Here is a 20,374-nt window from a genome sequence, read left to right as displayed (position 1 = left end):
ATATGGAACCATTATACATATCAATTTTTGAAGAGAAGAGTTTGATGATATTCGGACATTTGTACTCATAATACCCCATTTAGTTCGATCTCAGAAGTTATAAAGTTCTTTAATCTACATAGTAACCATGAAATATATAAAATATATATATAACCGGTGGCCGAGGCTAACCTTATGTTCAAACGTAACCTGAATGACTACGCATCATTAGATTCTATATTATTATTAGATACGTTAATTAGGTATACTTCTCCCTATTTTTCACCATCTTAGTCCTCTACAGAGTGGATAAAGATACAAGCGGTCGGTGCAGAAACCCGTCATCTCTGGAGTTCTCCGCATCTGTCGGAGAACACCCGAACCTCCGATTAACCCCCACGCCTTCTTTTCTTAATTACTCTTCTTTGTCAATCGCATAGCTTCAATTCCCTCCAAAATGGCTTCCATCCGTGCCAACTGTCGCAAGATTATGTGCATCGGCCGTAACTACGCGTGAGTCTCCCTATATCCATCTCCCCGAGCCTTGTTTCCATCGGGAGTTCCGACAACGGTGTCGCGCGCTCTCTCCCTCGGTCACAATTGCTAACAGGATGGATTGACACAGCGATCACATTACCGAGCTCAACAACACAGCCCCCAAGCAGCCATTCTTCTTCCTCAAGCCCCCATCATCCATCCTCCTCCCCGGCTCGGGACCCGTCCTCCGTCCCAAGGGCGTCAGCCTGCACTATGAGGTCGAACTGGGTCTGGTGATGGGCAAGACCGTGCGCGATCTCGATCCCAACGATGAGAAGGCCGCACTGGACGCGATTCAGAGTGAGTACAGAATGCCATCCGGATTTGAATGCGCATACCGCACCCTACACCACAGCGATGGACCAAGGATATGGACTCGAACCAACAAGTCGCTGACAAAACAAACCCGTTGCGGTGAATAGGCTACGTCCTCGCTATTGATATGACTGCCCGCAACGTACAAGACGAGGCAAAGAAGAAGGGCCTTCCCTGGTCCATCGCCAAGGGCTTCGACACTTTCCTCCCTATCTCGCAGGAGATCGCCAAGTCGCGCATCCCTAACCCGCACGAGGCATTCCTGCGCCTTCGCATTGGCCAGACCGAGCGCCAGGCTGACTCGACTAGTCTGATGCTGTACCGCATTCCGCAGCAGCTGGCGCAGATTTCGCGCGTGATGACGCTCGATAAGGGTGATATTGTCCTTACCGGTACGCCTAAGGGTGTTGGGCAGGTTAAGGCGGGTGATGTTATGAGGGCATCGATTGAGGTTGGTGGGAAGGAGATTGAGGAGGGTCGGATTGAGGTTGAGGTGCAGGATCGCGAGGGGCGGTATGAGTTCAAGGAGACCTAGATTTGTCTTTTGGGAGTTGTATATTTTGAACTTATAGAAACTAGAAGTATATAGTTATGTTGTATGGTGAAATGATCATTTTGGGATTCAAGGCAAAAGCTGATTGCACCAAGGGTCTATGATTTACCAATATACTCAGGAAATGAGAACAAAAAAAAAAAAAAAACACACACACATGGAATAAAATATTGAACAAATCCAGGGAGCATCCATCGCAATATCTCTCCCATCAGAATCGAGAGAGGTTCCCTGTTTGCCAAGACATTGCAATGTTTGGCTCTGATTTCCAAGAAACATCCACCAATCTCCCGACTCAAACACCAGACCCCATCAACATGCAAGTCGCAGAGATCCTCTCAGATATCAATTCTCTCCGCGTCTGCGTAAGTATCACCCTTCCTTCTTTCAGAAGGCTGCCCCACGAACACGGTGTCCTGGATAAAGAGACAGTACCCCACCAGACAATATGGCAATGCTGACAACATGATACAGGGTCACAACGAGGCCCTATCACTGGTGAATGTGCACAAAAATATCACAGGCTCAGATTCAACCGAATCTGGTAGCGCACTGGCAGATAAGAGCCCGACAGACGACAAGGCCGATCTTCGTCGTGCAAAGGAACTGGTTGAGCTACACTACGAGGTGAAGGCGAGACATGCCAACGGAACCGTTGATGAGGAGTTGAGTCAAGCTCGGCAAGATGTCCAGTGTGTTCTGAGAGAGCTGTCCACTGTCTAACCACAGTCATCGGGACCTTTTTTTCGTGGGCGTTGAGGATCGCGGTTGCTCTTCTTTTTATTTTTCTTCCCTTCCCTCTTCCATGATTTATATCACTGAGTGCATGGAATTTGATCGACTCGTTTGATCCAAAAAAAAACCTATTGGATTGCTGTTGACTCGGTCTTTCCCACACACACCCAGCCCTCGAGAACAGGACCGTGGGAGCCCATGAAGCCCATGAATTAATGAATTTATTGCGTTTACAAAACCTCACAAATCTTTCCGGGAATACTGTACGATCTGATCATGAGCAACTACGCGTCCTTCAGTTGTCCGGCACAAATCTCCAATGGCCCTGACTCGCGTCTGAATCTCTTTATCCTTTAGCACTCGCAACAGGGCCGAAGACAGTTCCGATCCGGTTATTTTCGGTGCCGAATTGCGGCTTCCGTGTAAGCCAATACCTAGCCACTCTACTCGGACCGAACAATCGTATGTGTCGAACCACTGGGGCAGAATGACTTGCGGAACACCCGCCCTGGGAAGAGACATCAGCACCCTTTCTTCCATCAATTTGTGACTCCAAGAAAGAAACTTACTTGCACGCCTCGAAGAACGAGTTGGCTCCTCCATGGTGGACATATGCAACAATATTACCGTCTTCCAGAATAGATATAATCTCTGGCTGGATCCATGGAAAAATCCTCACTTTATCAGTTTTAACGAGAGGTGCGAGAATACTCTTGACCGTCGGGGAGTTCTCCCAGTCATATTTGAGTTTCCACAAGACCTGCATATTAGGGAACTCACTCATAACAGCCTGTATTGCCATTGCCATCTGTATTGTATCATTCTCTGGGGCTTGAACATGTGATCCAAGACATATCAGAATGGTTGGCTCCTTCAGCCACGACTCCAGTGCTGGATCGCTTTCTATAAGCGACGAAAATGACCGGACGATCGGACCGCAGATGATAACATTGTCTGGCACGTATAATGGAAAATCCATCTCTCGGAATGAAGGCGAGAGGTGCAGATAGGTTTCACAGTATGGCGCCATCTGGGGAAATGCAGTGCGGATTCCTGCTTTCTTCCGTATGTCCAGGAGATCGCGCATGGGTTTACCAAAGCGAACAATCCAGGCGAAGCAAAATACCATGTATATATTTGCAAGGATTAGTCTCCATGGTAGGGGATATGGATAACCTGACCCGGTGCTGAATAATAAAGTCAGCGAGATATTAGAACTCCACTCGGAAGACCTGGGTTGCTCACAGGGGGTATTTCCAAAGAACGGCAGCTCTCGGCTGGACAGTTGCCACCACGTCTTTCAAAGGCACAGGCCAGAGTATCACGATTCGCGAGTCAACACTGCGAGCGGCATCTAGTCCTAGATGCAACAGCGGATCTGCAACCACGAGGACCGGACGAACATCTCTCAAGATCTCGAGACAGCTTCGGTACGACAGTATATACTCGTCAGGTGTCCATCCCAGCACGGAGATGTTGATTATGTTACATGCATCGAGTATTCCGGCAAGCCCTGGCCGATGAGATATACTCGGTGTTGTACGTGGCACGATCTCAGCCAGGGACGGACCTGCAATTGGATGGAAGTGGATCACTTGGTCGTACTCCGCTTTGTTATTTATCGCTTGCACGCGAGCTGATAAATCCTTGAACGAGGCGATGTGGACTTCGAACTCGCCGCGCTGTAGGAACTCTTCGGCTACTGCAAGTGCGACGTTGGACTGTCCATGTTCGGGGCTTGTGAGGAAAAGGATAGGCTGTTTTGGAGGTGACATTGTGTGCTTTCTTTTTGCCCAAGTTTTCGTATGGGCTAAATCAAATAGGTTGTTCCTGGTCGGGGTTTTGATTTAAGTCTCTGAACACGCATCCCACCCTTATGAGATTGTGTTGTCGCATTCTATGAATACTAGCCGAGGTATGGTTACTCGGTGCTTATAGAATGGACAAAATGGGATATTTATGGACTAAGTTCCTTCATTTTAACTCAATGGGGAATGTAGTAGCACCAGTTGTCATATTCGCGGCTAATCTCATAAAATACCCGGATCGAATCCTTAAGCTTTAGAGAACTCGCTTGTGTACCATTAGACATTCTTTAATCAATAATAATAACTACTCCTATAGTAATGGGAACATGGACCTCAGATACGTAAGAGAAAATAGACAAACTAATGGCCTATATCTAATTTTCGACCTAAGTATCCCAGTTTTCGCAAACAGCCAAGAGTGATGGCCAAGCCGACCAAGTTCAGTGAGAACAAGAACAAGAATGCAGCCCGATAGCCGCCCATCCATGTCTCTGGGGATTCGTGTAAAGAAGTACTTCGGTCGGGGGTCTGGAGTAGCTGTGTACTGACATCGTTTGAAATAAGCGCAGTCAGTGCCATGCCCACAGAGGCTCCAACCATTGCCACAGTGCATAGTACTCCCATTGCAAGCCCCTGAGTTTCTGGAGAAAAAAACACAGCAACCATCATTGTGGCAATTGGGATAACCGAATTTGATGCCACCGGGTTCAATGAAACAGCGGGCAATGCACATTCCCAGTAAGGCGAAGCTAGGCTCAATGTAGCCATCAAGAGTGGAGAGAGACTAGAGAGCACTATTGCAATGATGAGGATATTGTTGGCTTCAACACGAGATAAGAAATGTCCAGTGAGCAGACTGCTCAGGGCGCCGGCGATAGGGATTGCCAGATATCGCCAAGAAGATTGTAGAACCGAAAGCCCTTGTGCTCGTTGGAATACGAAGATCATAAGCTGTGACGTAGAGTGAGAAGATGTGTAGACGAAGAAAACAACTAGACACATGGAGAGGAAATGGTAGTTTGCCCAAAGAGAATTCTGAATGCGCTGTGTGCTGTCTCTTTCCCAACAATCATGCCAGAATAGGAAGGCGACAAGGAGGATCCAAGAAAGAGCAAGAGGAACGAAGAGGCCCGATCTGCCAATGTTTGCTACATTGTTTGTGATGACACTAGTTTTTATTTGATCAGTGTTCCGAGAATATAACCAGTCATTAGGGTGGGGATACGTACGCTAGTGCAGAGAATAGGAGCGCGGTCAATGAACTTGCGAGCAAAGTTCCAGACCACTCCATATCTTCAGCCAGCTCTGTCCATGGAATAGATTCTGGTTCGTGGGGCTGTTGGGGAATCGTCCAAATTGATACTAGAAACCCCAATAGGCTTAAAATTGCAGCGCAATGAAAGCCCCATCGCCAACCAGCAGTCTCCGAGAGCATTCCACTAAGGATGATGCCTACTCCAGATCCGATATATTGACTTGCACTCGTGCAGGAAAATGCGAAATTGCGTAACTTCCCAATTGGAAGATTCTCCACGTGAATGCTCATTGCGGAGATGAAACACATTGGGTAAGCTATGCCGGATATAAATCTGACAACAATAAGCTGCGCGCCAGTCCGGGCCAGTCCGCTAACCAGATGGCAAACAGTCTGTAGAAAGCATCCAGACAGAAATGTTCTCCTGCTTCCTAGGACGTCTGCTAAAGAGCCTGCCAGCAGGAATGTGCAGCCCTGAGCAAGATAGTACATTGACATTGGCCTGTGGAGTTGTGAGCTTGGCGTATTCTGTGTAACCAGATACAAAACTGGCTTGGGTACTGGAGATCCAATTCAGATCCAATTCAGATCCAATTCAGATCCAATTCAGATCCAATTCAGATCCAATTCAGATCCAATTCAGATCCAATTCAGATCCAATTCAGATCCAATTCAGATCCAATTCAGATCCAATTCAGATCCAATTCAGATTCAATTCAGGGTGTATTATTATGGTGCATTATTATGGGTGCTAAGGCTCGATTAACTCTAACAATTAGCCCTATACAGATCATGTGATTTAATGGAGGCATGATTATGGGAGCATCATTATGGGGAATTAATATGGGGCCGAGTGTAGAGTAGATCATGGGGCAGATCATGGAAGTACTATGTGGCTGGGGTGATTCAGGGGCTGTGTTTTTTACTATGGCGATACCATAATAAATGACACTTAGGATGAAAATGACTGCCAAGATAGTCTCTACTTAATTGGGTTAGACCACTGTGCCAACAGTGCTTACCAAAGAAAATACGATTGATTATAGAAGTCCGGAGGTATGCGTTTATTGGCCGAGAAGCGGTTCTCTGTCTCCACATTTTAACGATCCTCTCTGTTCGCCTCTGTGCCAGGACATGTTGAGGATCTCCAAGTAGACTGATCAAATATTCCTAGCTCCAGTAGTCCTACAAAGTCCAGTTAGGAAATAGTGGGACCGAGAAGACAAAGTATTCCCAGGAGCATCGAGCTTAGAATGGTAATGCTTATTGGGTGGCCAAATAGCAAGCTCCATTATGGCGCAATTACTCCGTAATTGCAGTCATTTTACCAGGATTGAAGATCACATTGAAATGCCAGCCTTTTTTTGATGGGACGACGGGTGCCATCTAAGAGTGGAGGGCTGCACGTAGTCGCTAGCGAAAGCAGCTTCCACCCTTGACATTATTTTTCTTTTCTCGGGCCCCACTGCCAAGACACTAGTGAAATAAAATATTTAGCAGTCACTAATAAAATAACTGCTAAAAGGGGTTTTTTTTTTCTGGGACCAAACCGTAAAACTACACATTAAAATATGCTACAGGATGGTTCAAAACCAATCCCTCCAGTCTACCCTCTATTATTCTTTTTCAACACCTTTTCTAAAATATGCTATACTATACCTATTACGGTTAGGTTACTCAGCCCACGATGACTGTTCTTGGCAGCATTGAGCCTCTAAAAATAACTTTCGTACTGGCCACGTATATGGCGTGTCGGGTGTTACGGGCAGAACAACTTCAACTTTGAGAAACCCCGTATTTGCCCCTCATTCTCCACTCCCCACCTTTTGACTTGATTTCCTCGGAATCGATTACATTCAAGCTCATACCAAAGCATAGCAATTCTATGACTCAATCTATTCAATTATGGAAGGAGTACATATCTTCGGATCCGACTTACCAATATTTGTGTGGTTTAAAGAAGAAAGTGAGGCCGTATTTGCTCCTCCCAACGCCAAACAAACACTGAATATCTTAGGGCTAGTTGAACCCAGATGGAGACAAATTCTTCGAGGATCGAAAAAGAAACGCGACTAATCCAGACCCAGAAGTCAAGGAAAGTTTCTACAATATGACGCTAGACATAGGAAATGCGTTGGCATCTACGACGGGAGTGTTTAAGTTGGAATCAAGTTATCCGCGTATTCTTGACTTATGTATGGCACCTGGTGGCTTTAGCGCGACGGCCAAAATAGAGCTTCCTGAGTCTATTATTGATGCTATTACGCTTCCTCCCCAAACCGGTGGCCATGAAGTTATGGCTGATAACATTTGTCGGCATATTACATATGCTGATATCACGATGTACTCGAAAGAAATGATTTCAGATGGTCATATTCCTGCCGGTCGTCCCGACTCCGAAAGATTTGAAACATCCAGCCCGTACGTTGAAAACCAGTACGACATAGTGATTTGTGGTGGCGCGGTGGCAAAAGCTCATCTGATGGAGCGGCACCGCAGCGAATGCGAACGGTCGCTTTTGACGGTCTCACAATTGGTCTTCGCAATGAATCGGCTTAAACCTGGAGGTTCAATAGTTCTGCTTCTTCACCACGTCGAGTCCTGGGATACAGTTTGCATACTCCACGCCTTCAATCAGTTTTCCCACATTCAACTTTTCAAACACCCTAAGTGCCATGCTATCAAATCCTCGTTTTACCTTGTTGCCAAAAACATTGACTTACACCACGAAAACGCCATAATATCGCTGTCCTATTGGAAAGACCTTTGGAGATATCTCACGTTCAAGGAGCCTGGGAACCTCCCGTCGCCACGATCGATCCTTTATAAATCCGAAGATGATTTTATTCAGGGTGTACTGAGTGAATTTGGCCCCCGGTTTCTCGAGCTTGCTGGCCCTGTATGGAAAAAACAGGCCAAAGCACTCCGTCGGTCATCATTCATACGACCAAAGCCCGGAAGGCCTTAACGAGTCAAAGCGTTTCATGGCATATTTGTGCACTAGGTGTTAGGGATATCGAAGTCAATTTAAGTGGTGGTATCCGCCAAATATGGGACATTGAAGAAGAGGGAATAAAGGAATCAATTTTTTTTACCTAAGTCACAACCATGCACAGGAATAATGGGAGCTTGGTAGCAGTATTAGTATTTGACATTGTTTGCTCGAATGAAACATATTTCAATCATGCTTTATAATCGGTATATTAGAAAGTGCTCATCTCAGTAACAGTGGGGTTCTCTAGAAATAGAATCTAGGAAGGGATCTAAGCTAACGAAGCCATGAAATTATCTCAGGCTATACAGTGCATAGGTGTCATAACTGTTCATCTGGAACTTCACTGTTAAACCCCAGATATACCCTTCAGCAGCCAACTTTATGTACGCTGGTGTTTGTCCAATTATTTATTGCGCTAGCGCCTTGGCAGTGGGTCCCGAAAACAAGAAAGCTATGCTTGGGGCGGAAGCTGATTTCGCTACGGAGTACTCCGTACCGACTGTACATTTTATTGATGCAGCTTACTCAGGCCGCTCAGGCTCAGCTCAGACTCAGTGAGCAGATCAGAGCGCTTATGTAATACTCAGTGAGCGGATCAGACCGGTCAGGGGCGTGCTCAGTTGTACTCAGTGAGCAAAAAGTGGCAAGGTCTGAGCACTAATACGGAAAGGGAACGCCAAGAAGTGGCAGAGGAAATCCGCTACGTAGGTAGCTATACGTACTTGATTTCCCCTGCCGGGTGGGGCTTTAGGCGTGTGAACTCCTGAGGTCCCATGAAGTGTCTTTTCGTTGCACATATTCTACGTAAGTATTATTTAACGAGTCTACTGACATGATTGAGGATGATGTTATCATACTAAGGGAAGACGAATTGATGCGTTCTGCCAGCAGATGGTCACTCCGACATTTGCTTGGTTTTCGACTGCTCACTCTCCCAGAACAGCCCTTTCTCCAGGCTTTTATAACTGATCACGAGAACCACTGCCCACCGTGTAATACTGAAAGACGGAGTTCGCAGAATGTTGACCATTATTGGACGAAACTTCTCACACATGATTGCCCAATTGACTTTCCGAAAAGCACGGACTCTGAGCTTCTACGCCTACCAAGTGGTTTTTTTGGGTCGAACTCGCACGAGTAACCCGCTCTCAAATCGTCACCGACTCACGGTTATACCCTCAGCGTGAAAGACGACCTCCACAAATAGACGATTATATTGATTCCATATCTACCATTCCGGGGTCCTCCTCCCCCATAAACCTCACTCTATCCGAATTTAAGGTTGACCTTAACGACCTTGACGAGGATGAGCATGACGCTCGGCGAAGTAATCCCGAGGAAGTCACCGTGCATTTCCTAATGTCTTTTCTTCAATTCGCTTTAAACCTCTGTCTATTATAGGATAATAGAGACCGAGAGGTACGACCGCGGGTCGAACGCCTAAAAGCTACGACCCGCGTTGCTAGAACTTATAATATTAGCGCTGAAGATGATAGTAGAATTTGCAGGATGGATCGGCACGCCTACGGTTGGATAATAGGACCCCTATACTTAGCCTTTATTAAGGCGAAGAGGGTATTTAAATATATCCACTTTGACGAGTAGATAGGAGAATATAAGCTAGTAGTGTCAAATAAAACACTAGCTTAGTACCTTAGCGAAGCGGTGATATTATAGCGAGCAAACCGAGAGTTCCTAGGCTAAGAGTAAATCTACTATTAGGTTTTTGGCATTACTTTACTCTTCTTTTGCAGTTGTTAACGTAGGCTTCTATCTACAGTATCTTCCTCGTAGCGACGAATACTTTTCTACGTTTTATTCATTTCAAATTCGGCTCTCATTATAGTGATTACGTCGATACTGCAAGCGAGATGATATAAAAGACCCTAGTCGATAACGAAAATAGAGACACGTTTATCTATATATATAGCACTAAATGGTTTAACCTTCAGTCGCCTAAGGGAAGAAAGTCCGCGCTATACTATATTTTAGCGATAGTAAGGTAGCATAACGAACGGAATACTATACTTTTCCCTATTGTTAATAACTCTAGTAGCCTCCCATGACAGTGATCTCTCTATAGAATACTATAGCGATTCATAGCGATTAGAACCTAGAATAGAAGGTTTTAGGGAGATTAAATAAGGAAGTAGGTAGCCTGCGAAATTGATAGCTGTGCACTAGGGGGAAGTGGGAAGAATAATAGTATTATACTGTAGGTTCGTGTTATAGAATTCGAACTCGTACGCCAAAAAGGCAGCTTGATAACACAAACGGCATTTAGGCCACGAAAGGCCCCGGCGAGGCTCTAAGGACCAGCAAGTAGTACACTTTATATATAAGTTACGCACACATATATATAGATATGGTAGCCAGCGGATCGCATTTTTAGCGATAAGTCTAGGTAAATGAGGTCTACCTATCTCCCTACCTACTGTACAGTCGACCTCATATGCACAAATAGATAGAATTGTAGTACAGCACTATAGTCTACACATTGCTTTCGGGGATTAGGGTCAATCATGTTACATCCATTAGAGCATTCTGAGCTTTCTCAAAATCCAAGACCGCTTAGCCCCTCCCAGTGTCGCACTACTCTTTCTTAGATAGACTTCTATGACTGTCTGGCTCGTGCCCGTACCCAACTGTATCAGCCATGACAGTGGTGTTAGGTACATACATATCATCCATAGAATTAACTTTTCTTCTTCACGTTCCAATCTCTCGAACTCTTATTCCAAAACTCTAAGACATTGATGGTACCCCTTATATCTGTATCTCCGTGTAGTTGGAGGAAGAACATCGTGGAAGGACATCATTTTTGCAGCCGAAGAGGTAGAAACTCCCAAACGGCCTTGAGCTTGCCCTATATTATGGGTTTTATTATTAATTATGACGATAATCGCAGTTACTAATATACCAATATGGCTACCTAGGTACCATGGAACATGTGCACCGTCGTACCTAAAGAGCGCTGAATAGAGCGGCGAGCCGCCCACGCCCGAACCGTGAGCGCTTGGTGGTCACCACCTTAGACATGCTGTTGTATGTTGTATATATTTTTTTGTCTCTCCGTTCTAATCACTTACAGCAGGTCTTCATTGTTCTTTCTCTCCCAATCACCCATCGTTATATTTACGGATATGCTCGAGCTAACTGGCCTCTGCTCTAGTGGAGTCAGCTTCTATAAACGATTCTATAAGCATTAGTTCTCGTGTAATCGAATATCTCTCTGTTTTCCGAACTGTTTACTTCAGTATTCGCGAACTGGTAAGATACCAACATGTCTCATTTGTGCTGTTTGGCAGCAACATCGCTCAACAAAGGGGCGCAAAACCTTGAATAATTTATCCTCCATCGCCACCCTAATTGGAACTCCCACTCACTGCTGTCCAGAGTCCAATTCATCTTATGAGAGGGGTTTGCCAGGGAGTACAGAACGTAATGTGTGTCAGACCATCCATGGATGTTTTTGGGGGAGAGGGAAATGTAGCCGCGCTGAACCGCAGAGTTGGCTAGAGAACAACAGAAATTAGCACAAATACTATAGTACCACTGTTGGAATAAAAAAATCACTCACATTGACCCAGATACCTGATCATAGATCAGGTTCGTTGTCGTAGCGGGGGTCGGTTCGATTCCACATGGCAGAAACTGTCTTCTCGATAAGTTAGCTCCAATATCACTGAAAGTAGAGTGACAGCAAACCTATTGACTAGGCGAAACTCTCGACGAATGGCATAGCGAGGGCCACGGTCTAGGCTCCAGGAATACTCATCCGAAAGAGACTCTCCAGGCACTTTTTCCCATACAATACAGACCGAAAAGCCCCCCGGAACGGCATCGTAGTTATCTTGTTGAGCCTTTGTAGTCCAGGAGGGCGGGAGTAACGTTACATGCCATGAACTTCAGCTTTTGAAATGCCTCTAGCTCCGTGGGTGTATATATCGGAACAGCTTAATATGCTCCGATTTTGGGGTTGCTGTTCTCCGTGCCAATGGTTGGGATCTGACGATGTATTCTTTTTGAGTTACGTCGTACTTTCGGTAACAAAGGAACTTTGCTATGGTTGAAACGGGGCCATGATGCTCAACTTCCTTCTGGCTCATGAGAAAGGCTGATTCCTCGAGATGTTGGGTCATGATCCATGTTTGGGCAGGTAAAGAGAAGTATGGATCGGCATCTGCTGTGGTTTCACTGTCTTCCAGGCTAGCCAGAAAGGGGGTTCTGACCTGGTGCATGACGGTCTGATAGACCTTTACGAAACAGATCAATATTTTGATGAAGTTTAGGTGCCGGAGAGGTATTGGACAGAGCTTGAAAAATAAAAAGATGAGTGATGAGTTGGTGACCACGGGACTGATGTGGAAACCGTAGGCTTCAGGCTTTCATCCTATGTTCACGCCAGCACTAATGATTTGGTTAGCTTCAAGCACGCCCTGGAGGCATTAGACGCTCAGGCAACCGCGACCGGGATCGACTTCGAAAACAGGCGCAGGCGCAGGCTCGGGGTTGTGCTTGGCACTGAGACCGCCACCGTCGAAATTGATCTGTATGAGCGTCGCTGTCGGCGAAATATACCGAACTAGAAAGCGGTTTAGGTGCCAGGGTCCAAAACCCCCTAACTGCCCTTTTAGGAAGTGCTTAATGCATCCCAGGTTCCATGGGTATAGCCAAAGCCAGTGAGGTTATTCAGGTGTAAATAAATCTTTCAGTTTCATTTTTCTAGATAGTTCAGATGACTTTCTACATGACTTTCTAGATGGGCTTTCAGGTGATATACTATATGAATTATACGTGGATTATAAATGTGGTCTGGTCGGCAATGATGTTCCAGGCATTCAGACATGAAAGCGATTACCATAGGGGCGATTCAAGGAGTTTTGAACCCTGGCACTTAAACCACTTCGTACCTGTGTACTACCTTGCATGATTTTGGTGTGTACTGTAAACCAGCGCCAATTCTAGGTCGTGTAGAACGAAGCAATTCTATCAAGTTACTAATATGCGAATCATAGAAGATTATATCTGGCTGTAGCATCCAGTAGATTGAACAGGCTTGCGGGACTCGGTCTTCCACCCCGTACACAAGTGCCTCTATTTCAGCCCGGTACACACATAGTATCCCAACCATAGCGTCTGGCACTTATTGCCCACCCCTTTATTCCACGCATAGAAGTTTGCCAATGTGACACCCGCATTCTTTGCGATCTTCTCGCAGCTATCCCCATTACCCACCTTATAAAACCAACGGTAATAACAACTGGCTCAGCTGTGACGAGTTCCCCTGGAACGCGATGGAAGAAGGCGGGAATCCGAATAAGAACAGTCGGACGTGTGTGCCGGGCTGGCAGCAAAATATGCAAGGGTGGTTCAACGGTATCCTCAATACCATGGTGCAGGAGGTGACCTGGACCGCCACGAACGGCGAGACCAAAACGGCCGACAAGTCATGGGGGGCCGACTGGGCCTCGCGCGGCGTCTTGGGCTTGGGGAGCACCGCGAACCGCGACAAGGCGTGGAATTATGGCCGCGCGCATGAGAAGAAGTTCACTTATCATCTCTTTAACTCCGATTCCGATACCACCGTCACCGGCTCCAGGTATGAGGTCTTCAACCACAACCTCGCCGATGGCGGCGACAAGAGCGATATGGCTGAAGTCATTGGCGCCGTGAACACGCTGGGCAACGCGAAGTACTCCATCACCAAGAATGCCCTATGTCGGACTACTGGCACACATGATCACCCGTTTTGGCACTCTGCGGAAGGTCTTTATGTGAACACGGTTCAGTAAGTGTTATGGTTTCTTTGTTTGGATCCTTTTGTTTGTCTGACAGCTTCTCCAGGTGCACAGTGGTATTCGACAATACGGTCGCCCAGGCCAAGATCAAGCGAGGCGAGAAGCCGACCCAAGAGGATATATTCAATATCAAGCGTGAGTCATCCCTGAAGGAGCCCCCTTTCTGTCCATGCTGCTAACAAGCCGTCCACGCAGGCATCGAGATTGCGGAGGATGAACCCGTGCATGAAATATTTGTTCCATTTGACGATGCAGAGCCAACTCTGACGCCTCGGAGTATCGGGAAGCACCGAAGACACCGCGCCCATCATCACTAGGTGGCCAGATTTCTGTTGCTTATGTACAATAGAGCAGGTTGATATATGATCTTCTATAAATTTACTACTCATGGCTACTCCCACCCATTCCCTTCCCCCAGGTAAAACTCCACGTCTTCATCCTCATCATCCACAATCTCCGACAAAGGCTCGCCCTCAAACCAATTCACCGCAATCTGCGCCGCCTCCGTGGCCCGCTCACGCACCCTAACCGGAAGGATCTCCCCCCGGTGATTCACCGCCAGGGCCAGCACCCAACCCTCCTCACAGGCCTTCCGATCTGCAACAAGAACCAGCGCCTTCTGTGTCCGATCACTCTCCGCCAGCTCCTCAGCCCGCTCCTCCCCCTCAAAATGCCGCCAGTCGCCATCCGACATCCCCTCAAACAGCTCAGGGCAGTGCATCAGCGCCGCAAGTAGATAACCCGGTACGGAACCCGGACGGCCTGTCGCAACGCCGTCAATCACATCCTGGTCCCGCTGGGCATCTGCTGTTAGTTCCTCCCGATCCTCGAAGACGAACTCCTCGGGGATGCAGAAAACGTGGTTATTCTCGCGGCCCTGCTGTAGGACTTCCTTCCGGAGTCGGGCATACGCCGTGTCTGCGGCTTCTTGGCTTGTTTTATCTGTAGGATCGCCGAACCAGGTCCGGATCCATAGGACTGTCGAGAGCAGGCTGCTGATTGCACGGTCTTCCTCTGAGAGGAGGTCTTGCGGCAACCGCTCTGGAACATGATCGATGATTGGGTCATCGAACATGGCGAGGGCCCAGTCCTGGGAGTTTGGTCAGTGGGTGGTGATCATTGAGAATGGGCTGGTGGGGAGATAGATACGTTTCGCCCATATTTTCCTAGCGCGATCCATTTCTCAACAAGGATTCTTTTTTGCTCGTTTTTGGAGAGCGGGGATCTCGTGTCCCAGTTTGCCTGGGCAAATAGAGAGCTTAGCATGGACTTGCTCTCGCGGATGTGTTTAGAGGAACGGGGGCGCTTACTACGACGAAATGGTCGAATGGGAGGTACCCGAATTCGGGGAGGTCGAGGCCTTCTCTCATCGTTGTTGTTCTTGGCGGTAGCGGTGGGAGTGAATGACGTCGCGGTAGTTGGGGGGATGAGGGTGGGGCATGGCTGGGTTATATACCACTACGGCAGACTATTTGGACCATTTTTGACAACGGGCTTTCTGCCATGCAGAAAATCAGTAATTGGCGCTAATGGAACAATACAATACTAGAAAATTACATAGTATAATAATATTATAGATCCATTTCTATCAACTTTATTCGGCTTGCTTAGTTTTACCTAAAGGTTACTTATCCTAAATACCGCGTAAAGGTATAAGCTTTGTTTAGGTGTCGTATATAGGCCCCGTACGACTAGGGAGGCTATTATATTAGGGGAAAAAAAGAGGAAACCTACTTAGTTAAGTTCGATAACCTTAGGGCTATTATTATCGATCTTAATAGGATAGGACTTAGTTCTAATAGCTAACTAATCTTATAGAGGCGTTATCTTAACTAGCGTAGCGGCTACCCTTCGTATTCTATTTCGGGTACTATTATTATCTTATACGGAGTATCGAGATCTATAATCTTAGAACTTATAGTTCTTATATACTCTACCGAAATACCCTAGTATATAGGAATATAATAGGAATAGGTATAGGCTCCTAGTATAACGGCGTTTATTAGAATATTTATTATACTTAGTAATAAGTTCCTATCTATAAGATTAAATTAGTAAGGTATTTACGTATAATAGGCGTATACTTATAATTTATAAACCTCTAATATAACTAGTTATAAAAGAGATATTACGGCTAGTTAAGATAAGTAAGGTATAGTCTTTATCGCTATATATAAAACGGGTAAAAAGGGGGCTTACGACTAGAAATAGAGACTATAAGATACTATCTTAGGAACTAATATACTATATAAGATTTTAATCTCTAGTACTTAGTTATAAGATTATAGGCTATCTATATTTAGCTTTAGTCTAGATATACCCTTTATAGTATTTAATTAGCTATTAGAATATAGTATTCTATCTATTAGTAAGATCGATACTACTATTAATTAAGCCCTAAAGCCTAGTAAATATAATATTAACTTCGTATATAAGCTCGTGACCGAGTAAAGCTATTAGGCGGTTAGGGGTTAGAGCGGCGAGAGGAAGGAAGGCTAGACTTATTATTATATAAGATCTTATATTAATAGATATTTAGATTAGATAATAGATCTTACTAGAAATATAAAGAAGGATATAAAGAGATTATCTTTATCGTATAAAGAGGATATATTAGTAGAGGGGTCTAAAGCGATAGAGAGTATTATTATAGAGGGAGAAAGAGAAAGAGAAAAAGAGAGAGAGAAAGAGAGAGAGAGAAAGAGAGAGTTAGTTAGTAGATAGTATTACCTAATTAGGTAGTATTACTATTTTAGGTAGTAATATTAGAAATAACTTTTATTAATAAATAGATAAATATCTTAATACTTCGTACGAAGATTAATAAAAGTATAAATACGCTATTAATAAATAAATAAATATCTATAAATACTATTCGATCTAAATAAGTACTATACTCTACTAAGCGGAGTTAGGCCTATACTTATTATATTATATATTAAAATACTTCCTCTCTTTAATTGTTTATATTATTCCTATATCTATCTCTTACTATAGCTGCCCCTCTTAGTACTCTTATTCGTACGACTTATAATCCTATAATTAAAGCTCCTAACTCTACGGCCCTCTTTAGGATTATTTATAGAGTAACTACCGCGGATAGTCCTAGACTAAATTATACTATAGTACGCCTTACCTATACTAGTAACCTCGCTCTCTATAAGTTTTATTATATACTAGAATAACGATAAGTATAGGCGTTCCTATTGTGACGATCTGAGAGAGGAATTCTACCGGTTGACTCCGCCTACTGGACTTTCTAGCTAGAATGTCTGACCTCGGTCAGAAAGAGATTCTGTCGGTTGACTCCGCCTATAGAGATTTCTGGCAGAGGATTCCGCCTAGGTTCGATGTTTGTATTCCTCTAGTATTTATAGGACCTATACCCTATAACGATATTAATAGTCCTATCTATAGATTTCTTTCTTCCTTTCTTTTTTCCCTCCTATACTTAATATTCTCGTTAAATACACTCTTTTTGTTTAAAGAACTAGCTGGTAATACCTATCGTATAAATTCTTTATAAAAAGAATACGAACTAGATGTTACGTCTTATACTATATAAAGTAAGGTATAGAACCCGCCTAGACCCGAGATAGTACCTTTAAGATAGACCTTCGGAGGTCTTCGGGGACCTACGTAGATATATTAATAGCCTACGAGATATATAGGTCTAATATATATAATCTCGCTTAGGCTACGTATATTATATAACTAGTAGATTTAGAACTATAGATAAAGGTTTATAGTTTAGTTTAAATATATACGTAGTACTAGTTATAATTACTTTATAATAGTATTTTATATTATATATACCCTTAGTACTCTAATTATACTTTTTATAAGATCTTTTATAGTAGGTCTTTATATTCTAAACTATCTTATTTTTAATCGGACTACTACTAATAAAATATAGTACCTATACGCTAAACCTATATAATTATAGAATAAAGTAAGGAGACGCTAGAAGTAATTATAGAAGATAACTTCGATATAAATCTCGGTATCTCTAAAGATAAATATAAAGAAGAATAATTAGATTCTATAAATCCGACTAAGCCTCTTATAGAAGAACTAATTTCTATTATAACTATTAAAGATAATAAAAAAATTAAGGGTTTAAAGATAGTAAAGATCTATATATAATAATTTATAAAACTTAAAGAGTATCTAGAGATATAAGTATAGATAAAAAAATATATAACGAAATTAAATATAAAAGCTAAGCTAAATATTTCTTTAATAAGAATAATATCGTTAGTAAATATAAATCTTAATAATAATAAGAAAAAAGATAATAAAATAAGCTTTAGAGTCTTTTTAATATATTATATATTAAATATAAGATATTCTTTATATCTAATAAATATTATAAAATACTCTAGAAAAATACTCTAAGAATATAAGATATAATAAACGCGCCTAAATAATTACTTTAGCTAATATCTATATTATTTTAAAGATAATACTATAAAAATAGATAAAGAGGTCGAGATCTTTAATAATAATATAATAATAATATAGGAATCCTATATTATTAAATCTAAAATACTAAAAATCTATATAAAGTTTATCTAGTTCCTATAATATATAATAGATAACCCTTAGATTATTTATTAAAAAATAGAGGAATAATAAATATATTATTAATAGAGACTAGGCTAATTAATTATAGTATATTTATTATATATCGATTAGATAGTAAAAAACCTATATATCCTATTATTAGAGAATATATATAAAATATATCTAAGTATAAATATAATTAATAATATTAAAGTAAAAGATTATAAATAAATTAAAATAAATCTAAATTATTTATATATTAATCTCTTAGATTACTTATAAACTATTAAATTAAATCTAAATTTATAGAAAAAGACTTTAAAATTAAGTTAATCTATCTTAAAAAAATAAGATAAAAAAGATAAATAATCCTTTATAAAAATATAAGATATAAAGGAAATCTTATAATCTATATATAAAAAACCGGAAAAGAAATATAAGAATATAACTTAATCTTAAAATTCGACTAATTAATTTATAAAAATTTATAAATAGATTAAAAAGAAGCTTTATAGTAGTATTATAGTATATAAAATAATGATAATTTTAAAAGAATTATAGTAAAGGATTATACATAAGATCTATTATAAAATATAAAATATATTTTAGTATATCTATAGATAGATCTAGTAAGATCTATAAGACTAGAAGTAATATAAGAAGAAGCCTTATTAAAAGAATATATAGATTTTATAAATATATTTAATCTTATAAAAATAGGGATCTTAATATTATATTTAAAAATAGATTATATAATTAATCTTAAGAGAGATATATAATCTTTATAGAAACCTATATATCTATTATCTAAAGAATAACTTTAGATATTAAAGAAATATATTAAAAAAGCTATAAATAAGAGATAGATCTAATCTTTATAAAGTTTTATAAAAACGCTAATACTTTTTATATCTAAAAAGAATAAAAGATTAAGATTATATATTAATTATAAAAGACTAAATAAGATTATTATTAAGAATCGATATCTATTATTATTAATAGGAAAGTTATTAAATCGTTTTATAAAAGCTAAGATTTATAGCTAGTTCGATCTTTTAAATATATACTACTACTTATATATAAAAATAAGAGATAAATAGAAGATAATATTTTATATAAAATATAAGCTTTTTAAATATAAGATTATATTATTTAGATTTTTTAATATATTAATAATCTTCTAATAATATATTAATAAAGTCTTTATAGACTTTATAAATATCTTTATAATTATTTATTTAAATAATATTCTAATATTCTTATTTAATATAAAAGATTATATAAAATATATTTAAAAGATTTTTATAAGACTCTATAAATATAAGCTCTATATAAAAAGATTAAAATATATATTCTATATTATAAGAATAAAATTCTTTAGCTTTATTATTATATTAAAAGATATATAAATAAATTAAAAAAAGATAATAATTATTATAAATTAATTAAAGCCTAAAAATATCTATAATATCTAGATATTCTTAGGATATATAAACTTTTATAGAAGATTTATAATATTTTTTTTAAAGATCTATAAATCTTTTAATATATTAGTAAAAAGATTAGATATTTATAAAAAAGATATAAATAAGAAGATATAAGATTTTATTTTTATAAAAAAAATAAAAGAAGTATTCGCTATTCTAAAAAGTTATTTTATAAAGATATCTCTTCTAATCTATTTTTAACTAAATAAAAGATTATTAATAAAAATAAATATATTAGATTTTATATTAATAATAATTATCTTATAATTTAAAAAAGATAATTAATAATATCTCTTTATATTTTATTTAAAAAAACTTAATAAGCTAAAAATATATTATAAAA

At 41.0% G+C, this 20,374-nt stretch overlaps 7 protein-coding genes across 7 annotated transcripts; 4 read left to right on the top strand and 3 right to left on the bottom strand.

Moving 5' to 3' along the window:
* Nucleotides 1–436: 436 nt before the first annotated feature.
* On the top strand, nt 437–1,366 carry N7516_010190 (fumarylacetoacetate hydrolase family protein; the record flags this gene model as incomplete). The annotated part of the gene is made up of 3 exons (XM_057222909.1): nt 437–492; nt 605–816; nt 939–1,366. 3 exons carry the CDS (start codon nt 437–439, stop codon nt 1,364–1,366), a joined length of 696 nt encoding a protein of 231 aa, XP_057070130.1.
* Nucleotides 1,367–1,701: 335 nt separating this feature from the next.
* N7516_010189 (uncharacterized protein) lies at nt 1,702–2,107 on the top strand (the record flags this gene model as incomplete). The annotated part of the gene is made up of 2 exons (XM_057222908.1): nt 1,702–1,749; nt 1,859–2,107. The coding sequence occupies 2 exons, from the start codon at nt 1,702–1,704 to the stop codon at nt 2,105–2,107; spliced, it is 297 nt and encodes a 98-aa protein (XP_057070129.1).
* Nucleotides 2,108–2,359: 252 nt separating this feature from the next.
* N7516_010188 (glycosyltransferase family 1 protein) lies at nt 2,360–3,894 on the bottom strand (the record flags this gene model as incomplete). Its single annotated transcript, XM_057222907.1, has 3 exons — nt 2,360–2,627; nt 2,689–3,306; nt 3,365–3,894. 3 exons carry the CDS (start codon nt 3,892–3,894, stop codon nt 2,360–2,362), a joined length of 1,416 nt encoding a protein of 471 aa, XP_057070128.1.
* A 393-nt stretch (nt 3,895–4,287) lies between these two features.
* N7516_010187 (uncharacterized protein) lies at nt 4,288–5,683 on the bottom strand (the record flags this gene model as incomplete). Its single annotated transcript, XM_057222906.1, has 2 exons — nt 4,288–5,095; nt 5,157–5,683. Coding segments are annotated over 2 exons (1,335 nt in total), but the record flags the coding sequence as incomplete, so codon positions are not given.
* Nucleotides 5,684–7,379: 1,696 nt separating this feature from the next.
* On the top strand, nt 7,380–8,150 carry N7516_010186 (uncharacterized protein; the record flags this gene model as incomplete). The annotated part of the gene is made up of 1 exon (XM_057222905.1): nt 7,380–8,150. The coding sequence occupies one exon, from the start codon at nt 7,380–7,382 to the stop codon at nt 8,148–8,150; it is 771 nt and encodes a 256-aa protein (XP_057070126.1).
* A 5,387-nt stretch (nt 8,151–13,537) lies between these two features.
* On the top strand, nt 13,538–14,295 carry N7516_010185 (uncharacterized protein; the record flags this gene model as incomplete). Its single annotated transcript, XM_057222904.1, has 3 exons — nt 13,538–13,968; nt 14,025–14,113; nt 14,174–14,295. The coding sequence occupies 3 exons, from the start codon at nt 13,538–13,540 to the stop codon at nt 14,293–14,295; spliced, it is 642 nt and encodes a 213-aa protein (XP_057070125.1).
* A 74-nt stretch (nt 14,296–14,369) lies between these two features.
* On the bottom strand, nt 14,370–15,348 carry N7516_010184 (uncharacterized protein; the record flags this gene model as incomplete). The annotated part of the gene is made up of 3 exons (XM_057222903.1): nt 14,370–15,068; nt 15,128–15,220; nt 15,289–15,348. The coding sequence occupies 3 exons, from the start codon at nt 15,346–15,348 to the stop codon at nt 14,370–14,372; spliced, it is 852 nt and encodes a 283-aa protein (XP_057070124.1).
* Between the last annotated feature and the right edge of the window lie 5,026 nt (nt 15,349–20,374).

Source organism: Penicillium verrucosum (genome assembly GCF_028828655.1).
Source record: "Penicillium verrucosum strain IBT 35672 chromosome Unknown utg000004l_segment0_segment0, whole genome shotgun sequence".
Classification (NCBI taxonomy): Eukaryota; Fungi; Ascomycota; class Eurotiomycetes; order Eurotiales; family Aspergillaceae; genus Penicillium; species Penicillium verrucosum.
This window is presented reverse-complemented; position numbering and strand designations above follow the sequence as displayed.